Here is a 19,707-nt window from a genome sequence, read left to right on the forward strand (position 1 = left end):
CACAGGGAGTGAAATTTTCCCCAGCCCTTAGCGATGTAGTTAAGCCAACCTACCGTAGTGTGGAGCAGCCCTTAGACTGTCAGCTGGCCAAAGCAGAGGCCGTGTTTGATCAGCACCAGCACATGGCACCCTGATCCTGCGCGAGGCCTCTGGCAACAGACTAAACAATGAGCAGAATACTACTCCCAGGAGGATGGAGGACAGGCTGCTCCTGTGGCACTAAGGCTCCAGGTTTGGGCATGTGCCAAGGGACACTGGGCTTTTGTACAGAGGGTGCACACAGCACCATGTGAGGGGAGGGGAAGCCAGAAGGACCGGACTGATAAACTCTCTGCCTTCTTGGGTGCCCGGCACAGTCCGTGCCTGGCATGTGGGACCCAGGTCTCTCTCTCAGCTGTCTGGGCACAGCGTGTGAGTGGCCCTGACCCTGTGCTTGCACCTTTGTTGGCGGGCATGAAGTCCTTGGCCTTGTCATTGCAGTAATGGAGACAGCAGGACAGAATCAGGTCGTCGTTGTTGCCCTGGAAAGAAGGACATGACTCATGTCAGGAAAGAGAACTACTGAACTATGATCCCCACTGCTGGGCAGCTCCAAGCACATCCAGCTTGTGGTGGGGAGCGGCCTTCCTCTCCCACCAGCATGGCTGGAGATGTGAAGACCCAGCGAAAAGAGGGTTCCTCCCCCTATGCTCCTGGGTGAGGGAGAGCTGCCCTCCAGCCCTGGGATGCCCTCTGCCCACATGCATGGAAGAGCTGCCCAGCTCCAGCACCCCATCACCACTGCCCATGCTGCAAGCTTCCTCCGAGCAGTGTCCTCCTTGGGCCGTGCCTCCCTTTACCTGCTGGCCGGTGGTGTCTTCGCTGCGGAAGGAGATGGACTCGAGCTCGTTGCCTCGGCTAGTCAGAGCCCTCATGCAGTTGTCGCGATTCTCAAAGCGCTCCTCCAGGAACTCAATGGATCTCCTGGCTTTCTCCTGCAGCAGGCGGGCATGGCTCCCGGCCCGATGCTCCAGCTCTGGGCCCTTGGCCAGGCCATCCAGCTCATTGATCACTTGGAAACAAAAGGGAAGAGGAAGCTGGGTTAGGATGCAGCAGGATGCTCTTGGGAACTGCAGCCAGAGCCTGGCACAGACCTGCCAAAGGGCCTTATGGATAGGGCACTGGACTGAGACTCAGGAGATGCAGGTTCAATTCCTGGCTCTGCCACAGACTCTGCAAGTGACCCTGGGAAAGTCACTTAATCCCTGGGCCTCAATTGCCCACCCGTAAAATGGGGAGAATGCTTTTGCTTTTCTCTCCCCCTGGCTCTGTCTTGCCTATTTGGACTATACGATTTTCAGGGCAGGGGCACAGCACCCTGCACAATGAGGCTGGACCCCGGGGCTTCTCACCCACTCACGATGGGCCAGATGTTTTACTCAGAGCTCACTGAACTGTCCCACGGCTGAGGGATGGGAGGGGAGAGAGTCTGTGGGGAGGCCAGACCCTGGGCAAGGCAGGCGGGAGGACGATGCTGGGCCATCCAGTCCCATCTCCACCTCCTGGCTACAGCAGCTAATCACTGATGGTGCTGAGGAATGCACCTGGCTAAGTGCTGCACATGTGGGCAGTGCGTATCCTGCAGCACCTTCACTGAAGCCTGCCGAACTCCTGGCCCTGCCGTCTCCCCTGCAACAAGCCCCATGGCAGCCACTGTCTCCGGCTCAGGGTGGGAGGTGAGATTGCCAATTGGCTCTGGCCCCCTAGGCGGGACGACGCACACAGCCCCAGAGTGCCAAGTGGGGTGTGGAATCCCCAACCCCCTGCAGGGCTGGTTGGAGTAGGGAGAAGCGAGACCCCTCCTGCCCAGCCTGTGGGACAGAGGCTCCTCTCTGCTGCCCTGTGACTGACACAGGGAGGCAGACATCATGTGGCCCTCCTGACACGCAAAGCCTCACCCCAGATCAGGCTGACTCCCAGGCCTGCTGTTCATTTTGCCTGGCTGAGGATTAAGTCCTAGAGCCTTCTGTACTGGTGCCAAGGGACAGGAAAACCTCAGCCTCTCCAGCACCTGAGGGCAGAGCGGGGGCTTCTCTTGCCAGCACGAGAGACCGCAGCAATGCCCACAGGGGCTGTCGGACAGAAAGTGCTGGGAGACCCTGGCCCACTGCCTCTCCTGATAAGAGACACCCCAGGAGGCACTTCCATCCGGCAGAAACAGCCCGTGTGTAAGAGAGAGTGGGCATGGGCAAGTGGGTGATCACTCTCTGTGCACACGTGTGAGCGGCCCTGTGCACGGGAGGGAGTGAGTGAGCCTCCGGGCGCAGTCTGGCTTTCAGACATGGCTTAATTTCTGAAGATTCTTTCCAAGCTCCAAGCCAAAGCCCTGAGATCAAGTGGGAAATATGCATTCCTTGGGGGCTTGGGGAGAGCGTTCGGGGTCTGAGGCCTCTCCCCAGTGCTGTGAATCACTGCACAGGGAGCCTGTGTGATCCCTCTGTTCTAGAGGGAGGCTGGCACTCATTGTCTGGGTATTCAGATGAAAGCTCCATAGAGCTGCTTCGCTCCTCACTCATTCCTGACTCCAGAGATCCACTGTTGCCATTTCCACACACTGCACGGCTGGATTCGGAGGGGGGTGGGGGCGAGGGAAGTGGTGCAAAAACGGAACATCAAACAGGAAAAGCTGGTATTCCATCCCAAAATCCGCTTTCCTGCTTCCAAACCAAACAGGCTTCAAAGGGGAGGCTTGTTTGTGCTTCTGCACCAGGCCTGTCTTCTCTATGGCAGGTCAGGCTCAAGGAGCAAGGAGCAGGTTAAAGAGCAAGAGAAACAAAGCAAATGGAAAGCTGCACACTTAACCCCTTGCTGCATCCCGGGGGCGCAGGGTTCTGTGCAGCCTGCAATCCAAGAACGGGACACTGTGCTGAGCACCTCTGCTGTTAGGGGAAAGCTGTGCTTCCCGCTCCCGCACCTGGGGGCCAGCTCAGCTCCCTCAGCCAAGGGTTCACGCTGACCCCAGGGGACAGATTTTATAATTAATTCACAGGGCTTCGTGTGTGTGGGAGAAACCAACCTATGTCCAGCACAGCCACAGACGCTGCTGCTTCAGCATGCTTTACTAACAGCCAGCAAGGAGATCTGACAGCCTTGTGAGGTGACGCCCCATCAGCCCCACTAACATGGGGGAAACTGAGGCACAAATGGGAAAGTGGTGTCAGAGCCAGGATTAGAATCCAGAAGCTCAGGCTACGCTGTTTTCTCGTGGCTGCAGGCAGCTGGAGTCAAGCAGCACACACACCGTCCTAGCTCCCCAGTGACTGACTGGGCTGTGGTTGTAGGGTGGGGATACCACGTTTCTAGCCCTCTGGTTGGGGCTTGGGGTTACCCAGCTTCAATCAAACCACACAAGAGCTGAAGGGAGGATGCCAACATTCTCAGATGCTGTTAGCGTGGGTTGCATAACCCCCCAGGGCTCTGTAAGCTTTCTTCCCTTTGCTTCCAAAGCCCTGGAGCTGGAATGCTGAGCAGCTGTGCACCCTAGGGTTCCCATGCTGAGCTGGGCAGCCAGGTGATGGCTCCCCCTCTACCATAACCAGGAATCCCCCCAGGACAGGAATTCCTGCTCTGCTGCCTGGTGCTGACCATGGCCCTCCATGGAAGAGCCGAGTGGGCAGGAGGGTAGAGCATCTTCCAGGTGACAGAGCTAGAGCTATGGAATTCCTTCTGGTGCCCACGAGTCTCTGAATCTCACTACTGCCCCGAACCCTGCAGGGACACCTGCCCCGCAAACACAACGCAGAGAGAAGAATGCCCCTCCCAGCCCTCGTGGCAACAATCCTCCATTCCCAAGTGCACTATGCCAAAGCGTTTCACACAGGTATGCTTGTCCCACTGCCCACATGCTACATGTAGTCCTGCTCACTCAGATTGGGACAGACCTACGACCACTGACCCCAGCCAAGAGAAGCCAGGGCCCCAAGGTTGGGAACTGAGGCAGGGACAGCAGCACTCTGGGGCACTGGGCCTGGAGATGCTTAGCTCTGGTCCTGCTTCTGTGTCCCTCCAGGAATTCTCTGGGCGGCAGACTAGTGCTGACTGGGGCTCGGGCTCCAGTTACGCAGCCCTAAAGCGAGCCGGGCCAGAAGGACGATACCTCGAACCCAGGGAGTGATCGGATAATCAGAGCTAAGGCAGCTAACCAAACCTTCCCACAGCCCTGGGAGACCACCCAGCAGCACAGCCGTTATCTGCCAGGGCGAGTGTTTACCAATAACGGGAACCAGCTTGGGTTTTACTGCAAGCTTTATAAGGAGAAAAAGAAGGGCTGGGCTTCGCGAGGACACAGGCTGGCCATTTATTCCGGCTGCCTAAGCCCCAGATCAGCCAGGCTAAGCTGTCTGCTTGGATTGTTTAACAATTCCCCCACCCTGTTCCTTTCAAAATTCCCTTGAAATCCCGCTTAACACCCTCCCGCCTCCCACAGACCTGGTGCCCTGGCATCCCACAGGCCCCTGGGGAAGGGGGATCCAACCAATGGAGCAGACTGGGGGCAGAGCCATGGCAGAAAGGGAACAACCAGAAGAGTGTCTGCAAGAGACCTGCCAAAGGGCACGTGTGGGGAGAGTGCCCGCCTGCCCAGGCACGTGGCTCCAATAGATGAACCCTGGCCCACCCCAGCCTGCCCAGCACCAATGGCAAGAACTCACATGAGGTCATCTGCTGGCTCATGAACACAGTGATCCATTACGCGGCCCATCACTAACCAAGGCACCGCACAGACAGCAACAGACCGCACAAGTAACTAGGGGCCGTGCGGGATGGAGGGGGGTCAGCCTGCCGAGGGCTCCACATGGGAGACTGGGACCTGCCCAGCTGGAAGGGCAGCACCCACTGCAGGCAGCTGCAAGGGGGGAAGGGAACATGCACCTCGCTCTGGCCTTACTCACCGATCAGGGGCACCACCAGGATGAACTTCCGCCACTCCAGTAGCCTCTTCAGGCTGTTCAGGTGGTCGATGAAGCCGTTGGTGTCTGGTACTAGGAAGACAGGTCTGATCTCCAGCTCCATCTGTCGCATCTGGCTCTGATCCTTCAGCACAGCCTGTAAGAGCCCAGAGAAAAGGTGAGCAGGGGGCCTGGCCACAGCAAGCCCCCGATCTGGCGCATACCCCAGGCTCCGATTCTGGACACCCTGGTCAGAGCCTCCAAACCCCTGGGCCAGAGAGAGCTAATGGGACTTACAGCAGGGAGCTGTGTCCCACCCCCCAGCACCTCAAGGCCTTTGCCTCCCTGGGCATTCAGCAATGCACTACCGGGGCACTCACCTCCACAGGGCCGTGTGCAGAGCACTTCTCAAGGTAAATTGGGCTGAGTTGCAGCACACTCCGCAGCGGTTTTACTGATGACACTCAGACTTGGGCTATAGTTTTTGTACCTGTGTAACTATGCCTGGGAGGGGTGAGATTTCTTACCAGCAGTTACACTGGGACAAGCCCGTGTCTGGACACAGTTACACTGGTATAAAGGTGCCTTCTGCTGGTGTGGTTTATTCCTGTTCCTGGACAGGAACAGCTCCACCGCTATAAGCACTTTTAAACCATACACTGCAGCCACGCAGAGCGGTTGTGTGGTTCCCAGTTAGTTCAGAGCCCACTAAGATGTAGCTGGTGCTCCAGTGGGCAGGGCTCTTGCAGGGAACGCAGGTGGACGTGGGGCCTAGGGGGGGCTTTGACGTGCTAGGGGTAGGCTAGCTCCTCTGGCTGACGGTGTGGGAGAAGGGCAGTGAGAAAGCCACATTCAGAATTCAGACTAGTGGCAAGGGACTGCAGGGAGAGAGGCTCCCAGGCAGTGGCTGGCACCATGCCATTCTGCATGCTGTGTAGAACATGCCCCCTTTGGCAAGGGCAGCCCCCACTCTCCCTCACTTGGGAGCAGAGGGGTTAAGTGAAGGTGACAGGTCAGGCCCCACTGGATAGCAGGTTTCAGGGTTACTGTGAGAGGCTGTCTGAACAAACAGCTCACTCCCCATATGAGACCCTGTGTGCGTATGCACATGGGTGATGCCTGGCCTGAGACCCTGTGTAGGACCCCGTGTACACGCCCAGTGTGCAGGTGACCCCGTCTGCGTGCCCCCTTGCATGCGGCATTTGCTGTCCCAGCTCTCACAGACTGTACCCATCAGACTCCTGGCAGCTGCGAGCAGTGCCTGTGCTGGTCGTCACGTCCCACTCCGCTCTCCGGGCCGCCCGGTGAGAGAAGGACACAGGATGCGCAGGGAGTGAAAGAGCGAGGTCGTGGGGAGTGTGCCAAGTCCCCTTGCAGCTCCAGGACGCTCAGGGAGCCAGAGGGAAATTCGCCTTTGCAGAGTTCAGAGGCCGGCAGCGAGATTTATTTTTGTTTGTGTGAGTAAAAGGCTGCAGAAGCCTCTGGCCAAGGGGACATGGGGGGGAGTGGCCTGTGATTCATACAGCCTCCTGCTGGCCTTGTGCCAGGGAAGAGAGGGAAGAGAGCCTGTGAGCAGAACTGAGAGGCAGGAGCCACATTAATTTTTCAGCTGGCACTGAGGGCACGGGAGCCTGGATCATGGCCAAGAGGAAGAGAAACTGGGCTGGGAGTTGGGATCCTGGGCTTCTAGTCCTGTGTACGTGTAACTCTGGGAAACCACTTCGTTTCTCCGGGCCTCAGCCTCCCATCACTAGAATGGGGACACTGGCCCCTCCTCACGAGCTGGGAGGCCAGGCTGTGTGTGAAGCCCCAGGAAGCCATGACGGACCACAGAGCACTGTTAGCATCGGAGCAGCACAGCCGCGCTGGATGAGACGCACTTTGGGCTCTGGTTGCCAGTGGGTGAGGCCAGCCTGGCTCCAACCCAAGCTCCTGGGGCAAGAGGAAGCGAGTGCTCTGCGCTGCTCTGGCAGAGGATGCAGTGGCTCACTCGCATGTCAGGAAGGAGGGTAGCTGAGGACCAGGCAGCATTCCACGCCCTCCGCCAGCCCATGGCCTGGAGCCGCGGATTCTGCCCAGCACTCTGCCCCAATGGGATACTCTAGGGTGGTCTGCAGCACTTCCTGCCTGCAGCCAACTCCTCATGGCACTCAGCCCTTGGGCCCAGGGAGTGCAGGGGGCTGGTGGGGGGGTGTCTTTCAGCTGCCCCAGCTAGTGACTGCAGAGATCAGGCACTTCTGAACACATTAGAGCCCCAAATTCCCTCCATATCAGCACCAGCAGGAACCCCCTGGGGAGGCTGTCCTGACAGTGCCTTGTGTCTGGAAATGGAGCCAGCCACGGGTACAGGCTGGAGCCCAGAGGCTCTGGGAGGGCTCCCTGCTGGGCAATACCCATCACAGTGCAGACTGAGGGGCTCTGATGGATCCTGCTTCCCCTGGCTCACACTGCTCACGGAGTGGGGACAAGCCACTGACCACCAAGGCTGGGCAGAGGAGCCCCGGGAAGCGATGAGCAGTGAGCCAGCTGCAGGAGAAGCCCCTACCCAGGGGGGTATTAGCGGCATGACAGTCACTCCGCCAGTCCCCCTGCACCGGCAGGAGCACCAAGACATTCCTGCTCTTGTCCAGGTGCCCCTGCCACTCGGGCTCTGTCTGCTCCGCAGGGATACAGGCGGATTTTCCAAGGGTCCGAGAACAATGCCTGTTACTGGTCCCTGCTCCAGGGTTTCCTAGTTCCAAGGTTTGTTGGCAGCGTCTTCCTCAGGAGTAAACGTGCCCCGTGCCTGGTAGTGAGCTGGGGCCGCCGCCGCGGTGGAGCCGCCGGGGGTGGGTGCATGCCTTCCGCAGCCAGCAGGCCCCCGCCCCTAGGCAGGTGCATGTCAGCGCGTGTGCACCGGCCGCATTGTTCCTCAATGGAAAGCGTGAATGGGATGTGGCTATATTTAGAAAGTTACTCACGCAGCCGCCACAAAGGAGCGGCTGCATCTTAAGGGGGCGGCCGCTGTGTGTGCTCGGAGGGGACAGGAGTGAGGCTATTTTGGGAAGACATGTCATAATTGGCTGCCCAGTTAAGCTGCTTCTGTAATGTCGAGCAAAACAATAGCAGCATCCAGAGGAAGAGCCTGTTATGGTTCAGGTGGGATGTTTCTGGCGGTTCAGGAAACCTGACCGCTCCCAGAGCACAGCAGTGGCACAAAGGACAGCCTGGACCAAGGGCTCGGCCAAGGGGCGGGGGAGGCTGGGAACCCAGGCAGCAGCCAGCGCTTCGGAAGAGAGAACATGGCTGCCAGAGGGGCCCCGCTGCCATACACAGTTAGAATTACCTCCAGGCTCTTTTCTCTCCCACCCCATCACACCCCAGATGGGGCACCAGGGCTCTTCCCTGGAGGGAGTGTCCCCGCTGCTCACCCCCATGCCCAACTACTGCTGAGGGACTCGGGGAAGGGAAAATGGAGACGCCTGTGTGAGGATGTGACGCAGCAGGGAGGGGGGAGTGTTGACCTGGGAATGTGCCCTGGGGATGGGAGACCTGAGAGCCTGTCACCTGAGCCAGGAGGGGGAGGGGGAGGGAACACCTCTACCCAGCGGAGGCTGCAGCAGGGAACCTGCTGGGGGGGGTTTAGTTTCAGTTTGGGGCTGGGTGGAGGAACGCAGGGAACCCAGGGCTGGGGTCTAAGCTCCCTGCTCCCCCAGAAGGACTTGACGGAGGGGTCCTGGGTGTACCCACAAGCTCTGTTTTGGACTGTGTTCCTGTTGTCCAATAACCCTTCTGTTTTACTGGCTGGCTGAGAGTCTCAGTGAATCCCAGGAAGAGGGATGCAGGGCCTGGACTCCCCCACACTCCGTGACAGCCTGTCCTGGGTCCCAGGATGTGCAGAGGAATGCCCGGTCCCAGCACACTGGGAGAGGAGCAGCAAATCTCTGGCCAGTGGGATCGGTCTGAGAGGACCACAGGTGCCCAAGGGAGCTCCTGGCAGAGGGCTGAGGGGTAGATCTAGCCCCCCACCAGCCACCTCCCTGCACTGGACACTGCTCCACTCAGGCTCTTCTAGGCCCCAGGCCCAGCTGCTTCCACCTTCCCCAGAGCTGGAGTTAGAGTGTGACAAGAAATAAACTTCCTGCCATCCCCTGACCCTGTGGGAGTCCCACTTCCCCAACAAGAGAACTGCGGGGCCCAGGTAAGAGGGGTGCAAAGGACCTTTGGTGCATCTATGCCAGCGTGTGAGAAGAATATAAGAGCTCAAAAAGCTGAACTCAGCCGTGTGGCTCTGAGTTTAAACACAGCAGCACTTATGCTAGCTGGGAACAAAGCAGAGGAGTGGGCAGACATGCCAGCTGCGATGAATGCCAGGAGATGGGTGAAGGGGGCACTAGCCCAGGACTCTGCCCCTGCAGGGAAGGCAGGCCAAGGGGACGCCAGCCCAGGGCAGAGAGAACAGGGCTATGAAATGTACAGGTAGACAGAGCTGAAAGTCTATGCCCTCTGGCTCCTGCTCCAACCCCTACTGCATCAGGGCACAGGCCTTCAAAGGGAAGGAGTGTGCTTCAGGCCACGATCCTCTCCCTCCCGGGAAATGAAACAGGAGCCAGTCCCTTAGAGCACTGGTTCTCAAAGCCAGTCCGCTGCTTGATCAGGGAAAGACCTTGGTGGGCCGGACTGGTTTGTTTACCTGCCGCATCCGCAGGTTCGGCCCGATCGCAGCTCCCACTGGCCGCAGTTCACTGCTCCAGGCCAATGGGGGCTGCGGGAAGCAGCGTGGGCCAAGGGACGTGCTGGCCGCAGCCCCCATTAGGTGTCTCACAAACTACTGCACTCCACTGCATTCGGTGGGCTCAGATACCAGCCCTTTTGTGTGAGATAAAGCTGACTGAAGGATCTGAAGCAGTGGCAAATGGCCAGTATGCAACTTGGCGCACATGCCTAAGGGTCCTACAAGGCTTGGGCTGGCCTTCACTAGTGACCTAGGGTGGGGAGTCATGCAACCTGCCAGCAGCCATGATGGGAGATGGGGAGCACGGCAGAAAGAACACCAAGAGCAGACATGGGCAGGAAGTGCCAGAAGATTCAGCTGGGAAGAATGCAGCTAATCCAGCTGGGTGGGGAGAGCTAATCTGACCTGTCAGTCAGTCCCTCTGGGGAGGACGGAACCTGGGGCAGGAATGGCAGACCCAGCCTGAGAGGCAAGGGTGGACAGAACATTAGAGAAGGACTTAAAAGAGCAAGGGCAAAGGAGACGGGTGGGATTTGGGGCCGCATGCACAGAGCAGGGAGGGGAGAATCCCTCTCCACAGGGCTGCTGCACTCCCTTCTGGGCACCACAGAGCCTGACAAGCTGCAGGGGGCTCAGTGAAGAGCACCAAAACCAACCAGAGGACAGGAGGGATTGAGAGATGGGGAAAGGGAGAGAAAGAGGATAGCTCACTGGCCAGGGCACTACCCTGCATGATGGGCTCAACTCCCTGCCCTGCCACAGATTCTCTGTGACCCTGGGCAAGTCTCTCAGGATACTTCTACACTGCAATAACCCCTCCGTGGTCCCGAGTCTCAGAGCCAGGTCAGTTAACTGCGCCTTGCGGGGCTACAAATTGCAGTGTACATGTTTGGGCTTGGGCTGGAACCTGGGCTCTGAGACTCCGCTGAAATGTCTACACCACTGCAATGGTAGAGCCCTGCAGCCCGAGTCAGCTGACCTGGGCCAGCTGTGGCCATGCTGCTGGCCTTTTACTGCAGTGTAGACATTCCCTAAGTCCCTCTGGGCCTCAGTTCCCCATCTGTAGCGTGGGGATAATGACCATGCCTGCCCCGCCTCTGGGAGGACACACACATTAAAGCCTGTGAGGTGCTCAGATGCTACTTCAGTGAAGGGGGCCACATCTACTGCAGCGAGGCAGACTGAAAACTGCTGGCCCAGTGGGGAAGAAGGGGGCAGGTTGGGAGACAGCTCCACCCACCGCACAGAGGGGAGGCCAACTTTAGAACAGCCTGGAGACAGAACTAGGGGAAGTGGGATAAAATCAAGGAGAGTGTCAGCTGAGTCTCAGGAGAAAGCCGTGCCTGGCTGTGGAGTCTCTCCCAAGAGAAGGCTCAGAATCCCCACTGCTCCAGGCAGTGAACACTAGGTAGGATGAAATGCTGGTGAGCTCACTCCCGTCCTGCTCCCTAGCTCCTCCAAGTCCCTGCCTCAGGCTGTCGGTCAGCACCCACTGCAGCATGAAGGCTGGGGCCCTGCCCGTGTCCTGCTCCATTCTCTTCCCGGCCAACACTGGGCTGAATTACTTTACTCAAGCCCCAACGAGCTCTCCTCCACTCCTTAAAATCAGGCTCCAAGTGCACCTAAGCTCCCAGCTGCACAGCCCCCGACACTGCCCACGCCCTTGTGCTGACCTCCATCCGGCTCCAAGCCCCGGCCCAGTGCAGCTCTGGAAGAAGGGCGGAGTGCACTGGAAAGAAACCCCATGACACCCTCCGGCAGCCCCCAGCTCTCCCTGTGCAATGGGGCGTGGAGATGTACACAGAGGCAGAGAACGGCTCTGCTGTCCCGGGATAGCGGCCCGGTCAGGCTCTGCAAGCACTGCCATCCCTGAACACGTGCAGTTCCTGTTTGCTGTGTTTGAACACGGAGCTGGGAAGTGGGGAATTTACTGACACCTCCCACTTAACAACCCTGGGAAGCTGGAAGGCTTCAGGCCGCTGTAATTTACAGCCCCTCTCTCCAATCTCCGTCTCACTTGCTGCTTTCCTTGTAGCATTAATGTGACCCAGATCCCTGCAGCAGCAGTGGGATGGTTAATGCAGGGCAGCCCCTCCCTCCCCGCACAATTCCGACCTGCCCCTCAAGAGGGATTTGTAAAAAAGGGGAAACATCCAGAAAGGTTGGGGTGGGTTTGGAAGTGCAGTGCCGTGGTTCTGGGCCCCCAGCCAATAGCTGGAGGGTACACATGTGTGTGCTCTCCCAGTAGGGCCTTCAGCGGCCCTGTTTTACAACCACCTCGGCACAGACTGCAGAGTTCACGCATCTGGCCAGACAGATGTATCTGGCTTACATTCAAGGCTGGAAAATGAAGAATTATGGAAGTGAAGGGCCCTGGGCATTAGAGAGTGCGGAGGTGAGGGGGAGGGGGAACCAGGGAGAATTTTCCTCTGCTGAGAAATCCTCATCTGGGCTGCGAGTGTGGAGGAGGCCCTCGAGTGTGGAGGAGGAAGAGGGCCGGAGAAAGCAAAGTGGCCAATAGCCATGCATGTGGGGTTGCTCTTAAAGGGCCAGTGTGCTCACAACCAGGGCCCAGCTCCAAATCCAACCAGTTTAGTTCACAAGATACCACTGGGGAAAGCTCTAGGAACTCAATAGGGCTAGAGTAAAAGAATCTCTATCTGTCTGCCGGTGTTGCCATAGTGATGCTTTGGTTACAGCCATGGGCAGCAGCATCTCCCTGAGAGGGCTCTTTAATTGACTGCGGAGATCCCCCACAAGGCGGAAATGCAGAGCCCAGCTCTGGACCCCTGACACGCACATCGTGAGGCCTGGCAGTGCAGATCCCTGACCGGAGGATGACCTCGCACGGGGGGGCAGCACAATGACAGCCTGGCCTAGCTTGTCCCTGGGTTTCTGACAGGTTTGCATTCACCTTGGCCTGGCCCCTTTCTTCTGAAGCCAACGGAGGCTTTTCCACTCACTCCCACTGGAGCAGGATTGGGCCCCATGTGACCTGGAAGGAAAGCTCAGGCTTCTGTGAGACTCCCCAGTAGCTCCCTGCCCCTGGACACAACATGGAGAACAGCTGAATCCTACCCTCCCAGCGGGGATCCAAGTGCCCTACCTGAATCTTGTCCTGACGACGCTGCTGCTCAGCTACTTTCCTGGCCAGTGCTTGCTTCCTGGCTCTGAGTTCCCTGATGTCAAACTCTTCTCCACTGACTTCAGCCTCAGAATCATCTTCAAATGCCTCGATCCTCAAGTCATCCTCCTTCTTACAGGAAACCCAGACAAACCAGAAGAAGAGAATTCATTATAGGTGAGAGTCAGCGACACTGAAGGCCCCTTCCCAGCACACACAGCCCCCCGCCGCTCTCTGACACTCCTTGCGGAGGTTTCAGTCTATTTCTGGAAATATTAAACAAAAAACCAAGGGAAATGACCCTCCTCCCCACCTACCGTCAGTTAACACAACAGGGCTGAGTGACACCAGAAAGGCCAGGAAATCCAGAGCTGAGGCTTAGAGTAAGGAGGGTGTGGTGGTTAAAGCGCTGGTCTGCTTTCAGTTCCAGGCTCTGCCAGACTCCTGGTGTGACCCTGGACAAGTTATTTAACCTCTGTGAATGGGGAGAATGCAGCTGCCTTTCGAACCACCCTTCCTCTGCCTTGTCTATTTAGACTGTAATCTCTCTGGGGCAGAGACTGCTTCCTATCATATGTCTGTACCAATGGGCCCCAACTGCAGCTGAGATCTCTAGATGCTACCGTAACACAAGTAAAAACTTGTAATAAAGGCTGGAAACACAAACTGAGCCTTCTGCCACTCGAAAAGGAAACTTAAATTCCGGGATTCCAAGGCCAGAGGGACCATTAGATTGTCTGGTCTGCTCTCCTGTGTAACTCATGCCAGTGAACTTCCCCCAGCGCTCCATGCATCAAGCCTGTTCTTTCTGCCTGTACTACAGCAGATCTTTTCAAAAGGGAAGTCCAATCTGGATTTAAACACTCCAAGTGCAGAGAATCCACCCATCCCTTGGTGAGCTGTTACCCTCACTCTGAAACATTGGCACCTCATTTCCAGTCTGAATTTGTCTGGCTTCAGCTCCCAGCCCTTGGGTCTTGTTCAGCCTTTGTCTGCTAGACTGAGGAGCCCTCTCCGCTCACAGACCTTCCTCCAGGTAGGTATTTACAGACCGCGATCAAGTCACTCTTCCTCTTCTCTTGGCTAGCACTGGCTGAGCTTCTCTCCCGTCACCGTAAGGCAGGTTTTCCAGACCTCGAATCGTTGCAGCTCCTTTCTGAGCCCTTCCAGCTGGCCCATGTCCTTTCTGAAGTGTGGACCCCAGCACTACCCCCGTAATGGTCTCCCATGGGCCGTATGCAGTGGGATCACCTCCCTACGCCAGCTCCATATTCCTGGGCGGATCCAGCCAAGGATTGCATTTGCCCTCTTAGTCAGCCCATCGCTTCAGCTGGTTTCCACTATGACCCCATGTCCCTATCAGAGTCCCCACTTTCCAGAACACAGCCCCCCCGTAAGTGAGAGCTGCATTCCTGTCTCCTAGCTGGAGGACCCAGCCTTTGGCTGCATTAAAATGCAGGTTGGCCAAAGGCGCCCAGCTTCCCCGGTGATCCACATTGCACTCAAGAACTGCCCTATCCCACCATTATCCACCACTGCACCAGTCTGGGCCTCAGCTCCAAACTTTACCCCCAGGGATTTAATATTTTCTTCCACACCACTGACAAGAGACTGAATAGTGTTGGGTCGAGAATGGATCCCCGTGGGACCCTTCTAGAAACGCTCTGTATTGGACTTGGCCTCTGGCCTCATCGTGGTTCCAAGGCAAGGCGTACAGCATCCTCTGGGTTTTGCACGAGCACATTCCTAGTTAACAAGCTGACTCATTTAAATTTCTGACTAGCTCCTGTATGGTGGTTGATACCCTGGGTGACTGCAGCAGGCTGTTCATGTGTGCTGGTCTGGGCCAGTAAGGATGTGAAGTTGCCTGAGGGAATTGAGTGGGAAGGGCTCATATTGGGGGCTTCTTGTCCTGTTTCAAGTAATTCCCTTGGAAGGGCCTCAGGACTAGTCAGTGTGTTGGAGCTGAGGAGGAAATGGCAGTTCCTCTGCCACACTGAGCTGCATGGCTATAAACTCGATCCTGAGCCTGAACCCTGACACTCCCCTCACCTTCCCCTGCTACACAGGGCACTTGAAGGTTTAAACTAGAGTAAATGGTGGATTCTTTGTAACTTGAAGTCTTCAAACAGTGATGGGAGGACATCAATAACTCAGCCAGAGGTCAGGGGTCTGTTGCAAGAGAGGGTGGACGAGGCACTGTGGCCTGTGATGTACAGGAGGTCAGACACGATGATCATGATGGTCCTGTCTGGCCTTAAAGTCTATGAGTTTTTGGGTTCCAGTTCCTGTGGAAGCCCCTGTGCTGGAAGTTAGCCCCTGCTCTTTATGCCATATGGCATGTGTTTGGAGGTCAGTTTGGTTTGCTCAGATGGTCTTCATGGGACTATGCCCTTTGGGTCCTGGGCCTCCTCAGACTTTCCCATTGATCAGGACAAGCCTCAGCCACACACAGAGCACCAACTGCCAGGCCAGGGGATGAGGCTTTCAAGTCTCAACAAACCCCTGGACCTGGCAAGAGAGGCAAAGGCTGACAGCCTGGGACAGAGTGTACTAAATCTCTGGGCACCCCCAGCCTCAGCGCAGCTCGGAGCGGCTTTCAGGGAGCACAGGAGCTGCTCACATATGCACTGGGCACCTCATGCTTCCTGGTTTCACACTCAGTAATTTTACTGAGACCAGGCTGGGCCACACATTCAGCAGCTCTTCCCTCCGAGTGACCCTGTAGCCATGGGAAGGAGGAAGACGGAGCCCTCAGACTCACTTCCCTCTCAGGAGAGCACAGACCACAGCGAGAGGTAGAGAGATGGTGGCTCCAGTGAGGGGCATAGTTCAGATGTGCAGCCTGCAGTGTTGTTTCCAGGTTTGGAATAAGCTCGCCCAGGGTCAGGGGATGGTCACGTTGGCCTGCTGGAGGCTCAGCTCAGACCCAAATGCAGAAGCTCATGGGTTACGTAAGGAGTTCACAGAAAGGTTCCCACAGCTAAGCTAGGGGCCTCCCTGGTTAGCCCAGAGGGGCAGGGAATGACAGCCTAGAGGCCTCCCTGGTTAGCCCAGAGGGGTGCCATTCTCTGCCTCTTAGCCCAGTTATGGAAGAAGGTTAGAGCTGCTGCTAGGAAATCCCTGCTGAGAGCAGTGAGGGTGCCCGAGTGGCAGACACTGAACTGTGCCACAAAACTCCAGATGGGTCATTCTCTCTCTCTGGTCTGTCTCTATCTCAGAGCAGAAGTATTCAAGTCTCTGTGTATCACAGTGGCTTATGACCACTGTTACTGGGATCTCTGCCTGTCCTTCCCAACAGCCTGGTCGGTGTCCCTGCAGGTCAGGGTCTCAGCTCCCACACACATCCAGTGCTGCCATGCTGAGATCGCAGGGGGGGCTGAAGGGAGCTAGGGCACTCTCTTGTTGGGTGCCTGAGCTCCACCCAGCCCTCCTCTGGGGACAACTGAACTGGCTAAGTGGACTCTTCGAATGCAGGCCACCCACAGCGATGGATTTTCCCTACTCTAACCTGCTCTGTGTCTTTCTAGCCCCCGATGGAGGAGGATGGGCAGAGCCAGGGCCACCCAGCCCACAGCTCCAAATGCCTTTCCCTTTCTCCACTGTTCCCTGGCATTTCAAACTGCAAGATTAAACACAAGGAAAATGTCAACCTGCAGCGTGGCTGGCAGGGCCGTTGAACACACACACTGAGCCTGGAGTGAAGCAAGGGCTACAGGAACAAGCAAGGGCAGAAAAACAAGAGGAGAATTCCTTAATCACATCAGGATGTGAGAGGCAGGGGAGGGAGGGGGCGCCAATGTCAGCTCTTCCTGTGCGTGTGCTGGAGGCTGGAGTTCAGGCCTCTGCCGCATTGAGCTCCACGGCTGTAAACTTGATCCTGAGCCTGAACCCTGACATCCCCCTCGCCGGGCTCCCGCGCTGCACGTTATTAGAACTCTTCCCCCTTTAAGTATTAAACAGCAGCATCTGGAACTCATAGCAGTGAGCAAGACAGAGGCACATGGGTGGGACTGGCAGGAAGGGGCACAAGCAAAGTAGACTCGAGAGACCAGGACTGCTCACCATTCCGCTCCCCCCGCCACAGTGCAGAATGCACACACAGCTACCCTGGCTATAAATAGTGGGAGCTGCAGGGCCGGCAGGGGCTGGGCCCCACAGCGGTGACCCTTCCTTCGCTGAGGCGCGCTCTTCCCGCACGGTACCTGATCTTCCAGTTGTTTTCCCTCTTGGCTTCCCATTTCCTTTCCCATGGCGTCTGGGACGGGTGCCACTGACACATATTTTCCACCCTTGAATGCCAGCAAAGGCTCTTCTTGTCCACAAAGGGCTTCCAGGAAATACTTCAGAACTGTGACCCTCTTGCAGTCAGCTGCAATAACCTACGGGGTGAGGATCAGGGGGTTGGGGAGAGAAAGAAAAACAGAGTCAGTGCCCAGGGAAGGCAGAGAGCAGTGGCAGTCAGCCACTGACCAAAGGGAAACCTCAGAGCCTGGGGCCCAGCTGCTGCGAGCGGTGCTGATGCATACAGCAGGGCCCAGCGAGCACCTGGGAGAGGATGGTTACTCATCCCCCTTTGGCTCAGGAAATGGCCGATGCCCAGCTCCAGTGTCTGGCCCTTGAGCTTGTGGCCAAGGGGCAGGAGAACTGGGGCAGGCTAATGAAAGCACAGGCACCGACATCTCTCACAGAATGGCTTGTGCACTGCAGACAGGCTTCACCTCTCCAGCCTCTCCCCTGGAGCCCGTTCCTGGTTCGGAGCTGAAGGAAAGGCCCCCCACCCCCAGGCAGAATTCCCATCCAAGAGCTGAAAACCTGCTCAAGTGGGAGATGGATGAGGAGGACTCTCCTGGCTGTTTCATTTCAGCTAGAACAGGAACCCCTGACAGCCCCCACAATGGAAACAGGAGGGCTCAAGCGGATAGCTGTCAGGGGAACGATACAGGTGCTGAGAGCCAGCAGGTGGGGGCATTTTACAAAAGCCACGCACCTCTTGGACTCGGCTGCTGCCTCAGCCCATGAGCTCATCTCACTAAATAACCAGGGAGCCTGTCAGGGCTGAGCTAGCCAGGATGCAATTCAATAGCTTGGGTAATTATCAAATGTATGAGACTCTCAGATGGAGTTTCCAGAGCACTGGAGCCTGGAACGCTCCCCTCTGGTGCCACACAGCCCCCAGCCCTGCACCAGACCCTCTGCCTGGGCCCCAAGCCCCAGCCCTTGGGCAGATCAGAATCCCTTCCCCTGCTATAGCAGAGCACTGCGCCTGTACTCTCCCTGCCTGCCGCTTTCCCTTTCGAACACCAGCTGGGAGAGCCGAACCCTTGGCGATGGTTTGTCCTGTCCACTGCAAACCTATGATGGCCAAGCTCACAGCAACGAGTTAACCCTGCCCTGCTCTTCTCTTTGTACCTTGCTCACATGGACTTCGCACCATGGTTCTGGCTCCACTTTACTCTGTTTACACTGGAAGCAGTGCCCAGATTCTGCTCCCCAAGTCAGAAGGCCCCAGCTTGCTCCCACTCGTGGACCCCAGAACCAGGTAGTTCATTTATGGGGTCTAGCTGATTTCACTCCAGTGCAACCACAGTGAACCTGAGTGCCCAGCACCCATCGGGAGGGCACAAGGCTCAGATATCAGGAAGAATGGGGGGCACCCCACACATCGGATGATCAACTGAGAGGCTCAACACACATGGGGAAGTGATGGGGCAGCAGCGCCCGTCAGGATCCCATGTTGCTATGGGATACACTGTGTATACCAACCACAGGCAGCGGGCAGAGCAGAAATACAGAAGCAGGGCTGAGGTAGCATGACGGGCAGGCAACAGTGAGCAATGGGCTGGCAGGCGGCACGCAGAGAACCCCCCCACGGCACCAGGCTACAGCGCAGAGGAAACTTCTGCACTTCCACAATGCTGCCAGTTTCCTCTCTGTGGGCTAATTTTAACCACCTTGTTGTTACAGTGTGTGTCAGCCACCTGACCCCGCTGTGACCCCCAACCTTGTGCCCCAGCTACTGCATGAACTAGGGAGCCTTATGTAACAAGAGCAGGGCTTTCCTCTGTGTCTGGAGCAGCAGAGAATTAAAGAGCCCATCAGTCAGACTCCCTCTCTTCCGAGTCAATCACACAGGCATTGCTAACTGCCTCAAGACAGCAGGAGTAAGAAACATGCCTCTGACTCCCCTGGGCAGAGGCCTCTGCGGGTGGTGGTGGTGGGCTGCCAGAAGGGAAAATGGAAAGAATAAAGCCCCAGATCCTCAGAGATATTTAGGCACCTAACTCACACTGATTTCAGTGGGAGTTAGGTGCCTAAAGACTTGGAGGATCTGAGCCTAAATGCCTTCAGTTGAGTGAAAGAATGATTCGTGGTAGAAGGGGACCCAATAACGAAGAACAGAGTGGCACAAGGGGGAATGGCGTCAAACTAAAAGAAGGGAAATGTAGTCTGAACATCAGGAAAACTATCAGGAATGTTGAAACTATAGTAAAGAACAGAATTACCAGACACACAGATGAACAACATTTGTTGGGGAAGAGTCAACATGGTTTTTGTAAAGGGAAATCATCCCTCATCAATCTATTAGAATTCAACAAACATGAGCACAAGGGGCATCCAGTGGATATAGTGTACTTAGATGTTCAGAAAGCCTTTGACAAGGTCGCTAACCAAAGGTTCTTAAGCAAAGTGAGCAGTCATGGGATAAGAAGGCAGGTCCTCTCATGGATCAGTAACTGGTTAAAAGATAGGAAACAAAGTGTAGGAATAAATGGTTGGTTTTCAGAATGGAGAGTGATAAATAGTGGTGTCCCCCAGGGGTCTGTACTGGGACCAGTCCTAGTCAACATAGTAATAAATGATCTGGAAAAAGGGGTAAACAGTGGCAAAATTTGCAGACAATACAAAATTACTCAAGCTAGTTAAGTCCAAAGCTGACTTTG

General features: G+C 56.6%; 1 protein-coding gene across 6 annotated transcripts in view; it reads right to left on the reverse strand.

Annotated features, from left to right (window-relative positions):
- Nucleotides 1-19,707, reverse strand: part of SMG6 (SMG6 nonsense mediated mRNA decay factor) — a 165,353-nt gene that overhangs the window by 5,279 nt on the left and 140,367 nt on the right. For 5 of the 6 annotated variants that reach the window (XM_073315354.2, XM_073315355.2, XM_073315352.2 and 2 more), the window contains 5 exons: nt 16,969-17,145; nt 12,746-12,895; nt 4,929-5,082; nt 840-1,051; nt 440-521 (listed from right to left, as the gene is read on the reverse strand). In XM_073315354.2, coding sequence (XP_073171455.1) covers nt 440-521; nt 840-1,051; nt 4,929-5,082; nt 12,746-12,895; nt 16,969-17,145 — 775 coding nt within the window. The remainder of the gene's footprint in view (nt 1-439; nt 522-839; nt 1,052-4,928; nt 5,083-12,745; nt 12,896-16,968; nt 17,146-19,707) is intronic. The other variant, XM_073315350.2, reaches the window with a different exon arrangement.

This window comes from Lepidochelys kempii, chromosome 17 (genome assembly GCF_965140285.1).
Source record: "Lepidochelys kempii isolate rLepKem1 chromosome 17, rLepKem1.hap1, whole genome shotgun sequence".
NCBI classification, from domain to species: domain Eukaryota; kingdom Metazoa; phylum Chordata; order Testudines; family Cheloniidae; genus Lepidochelys; species Lepidochelys kempii.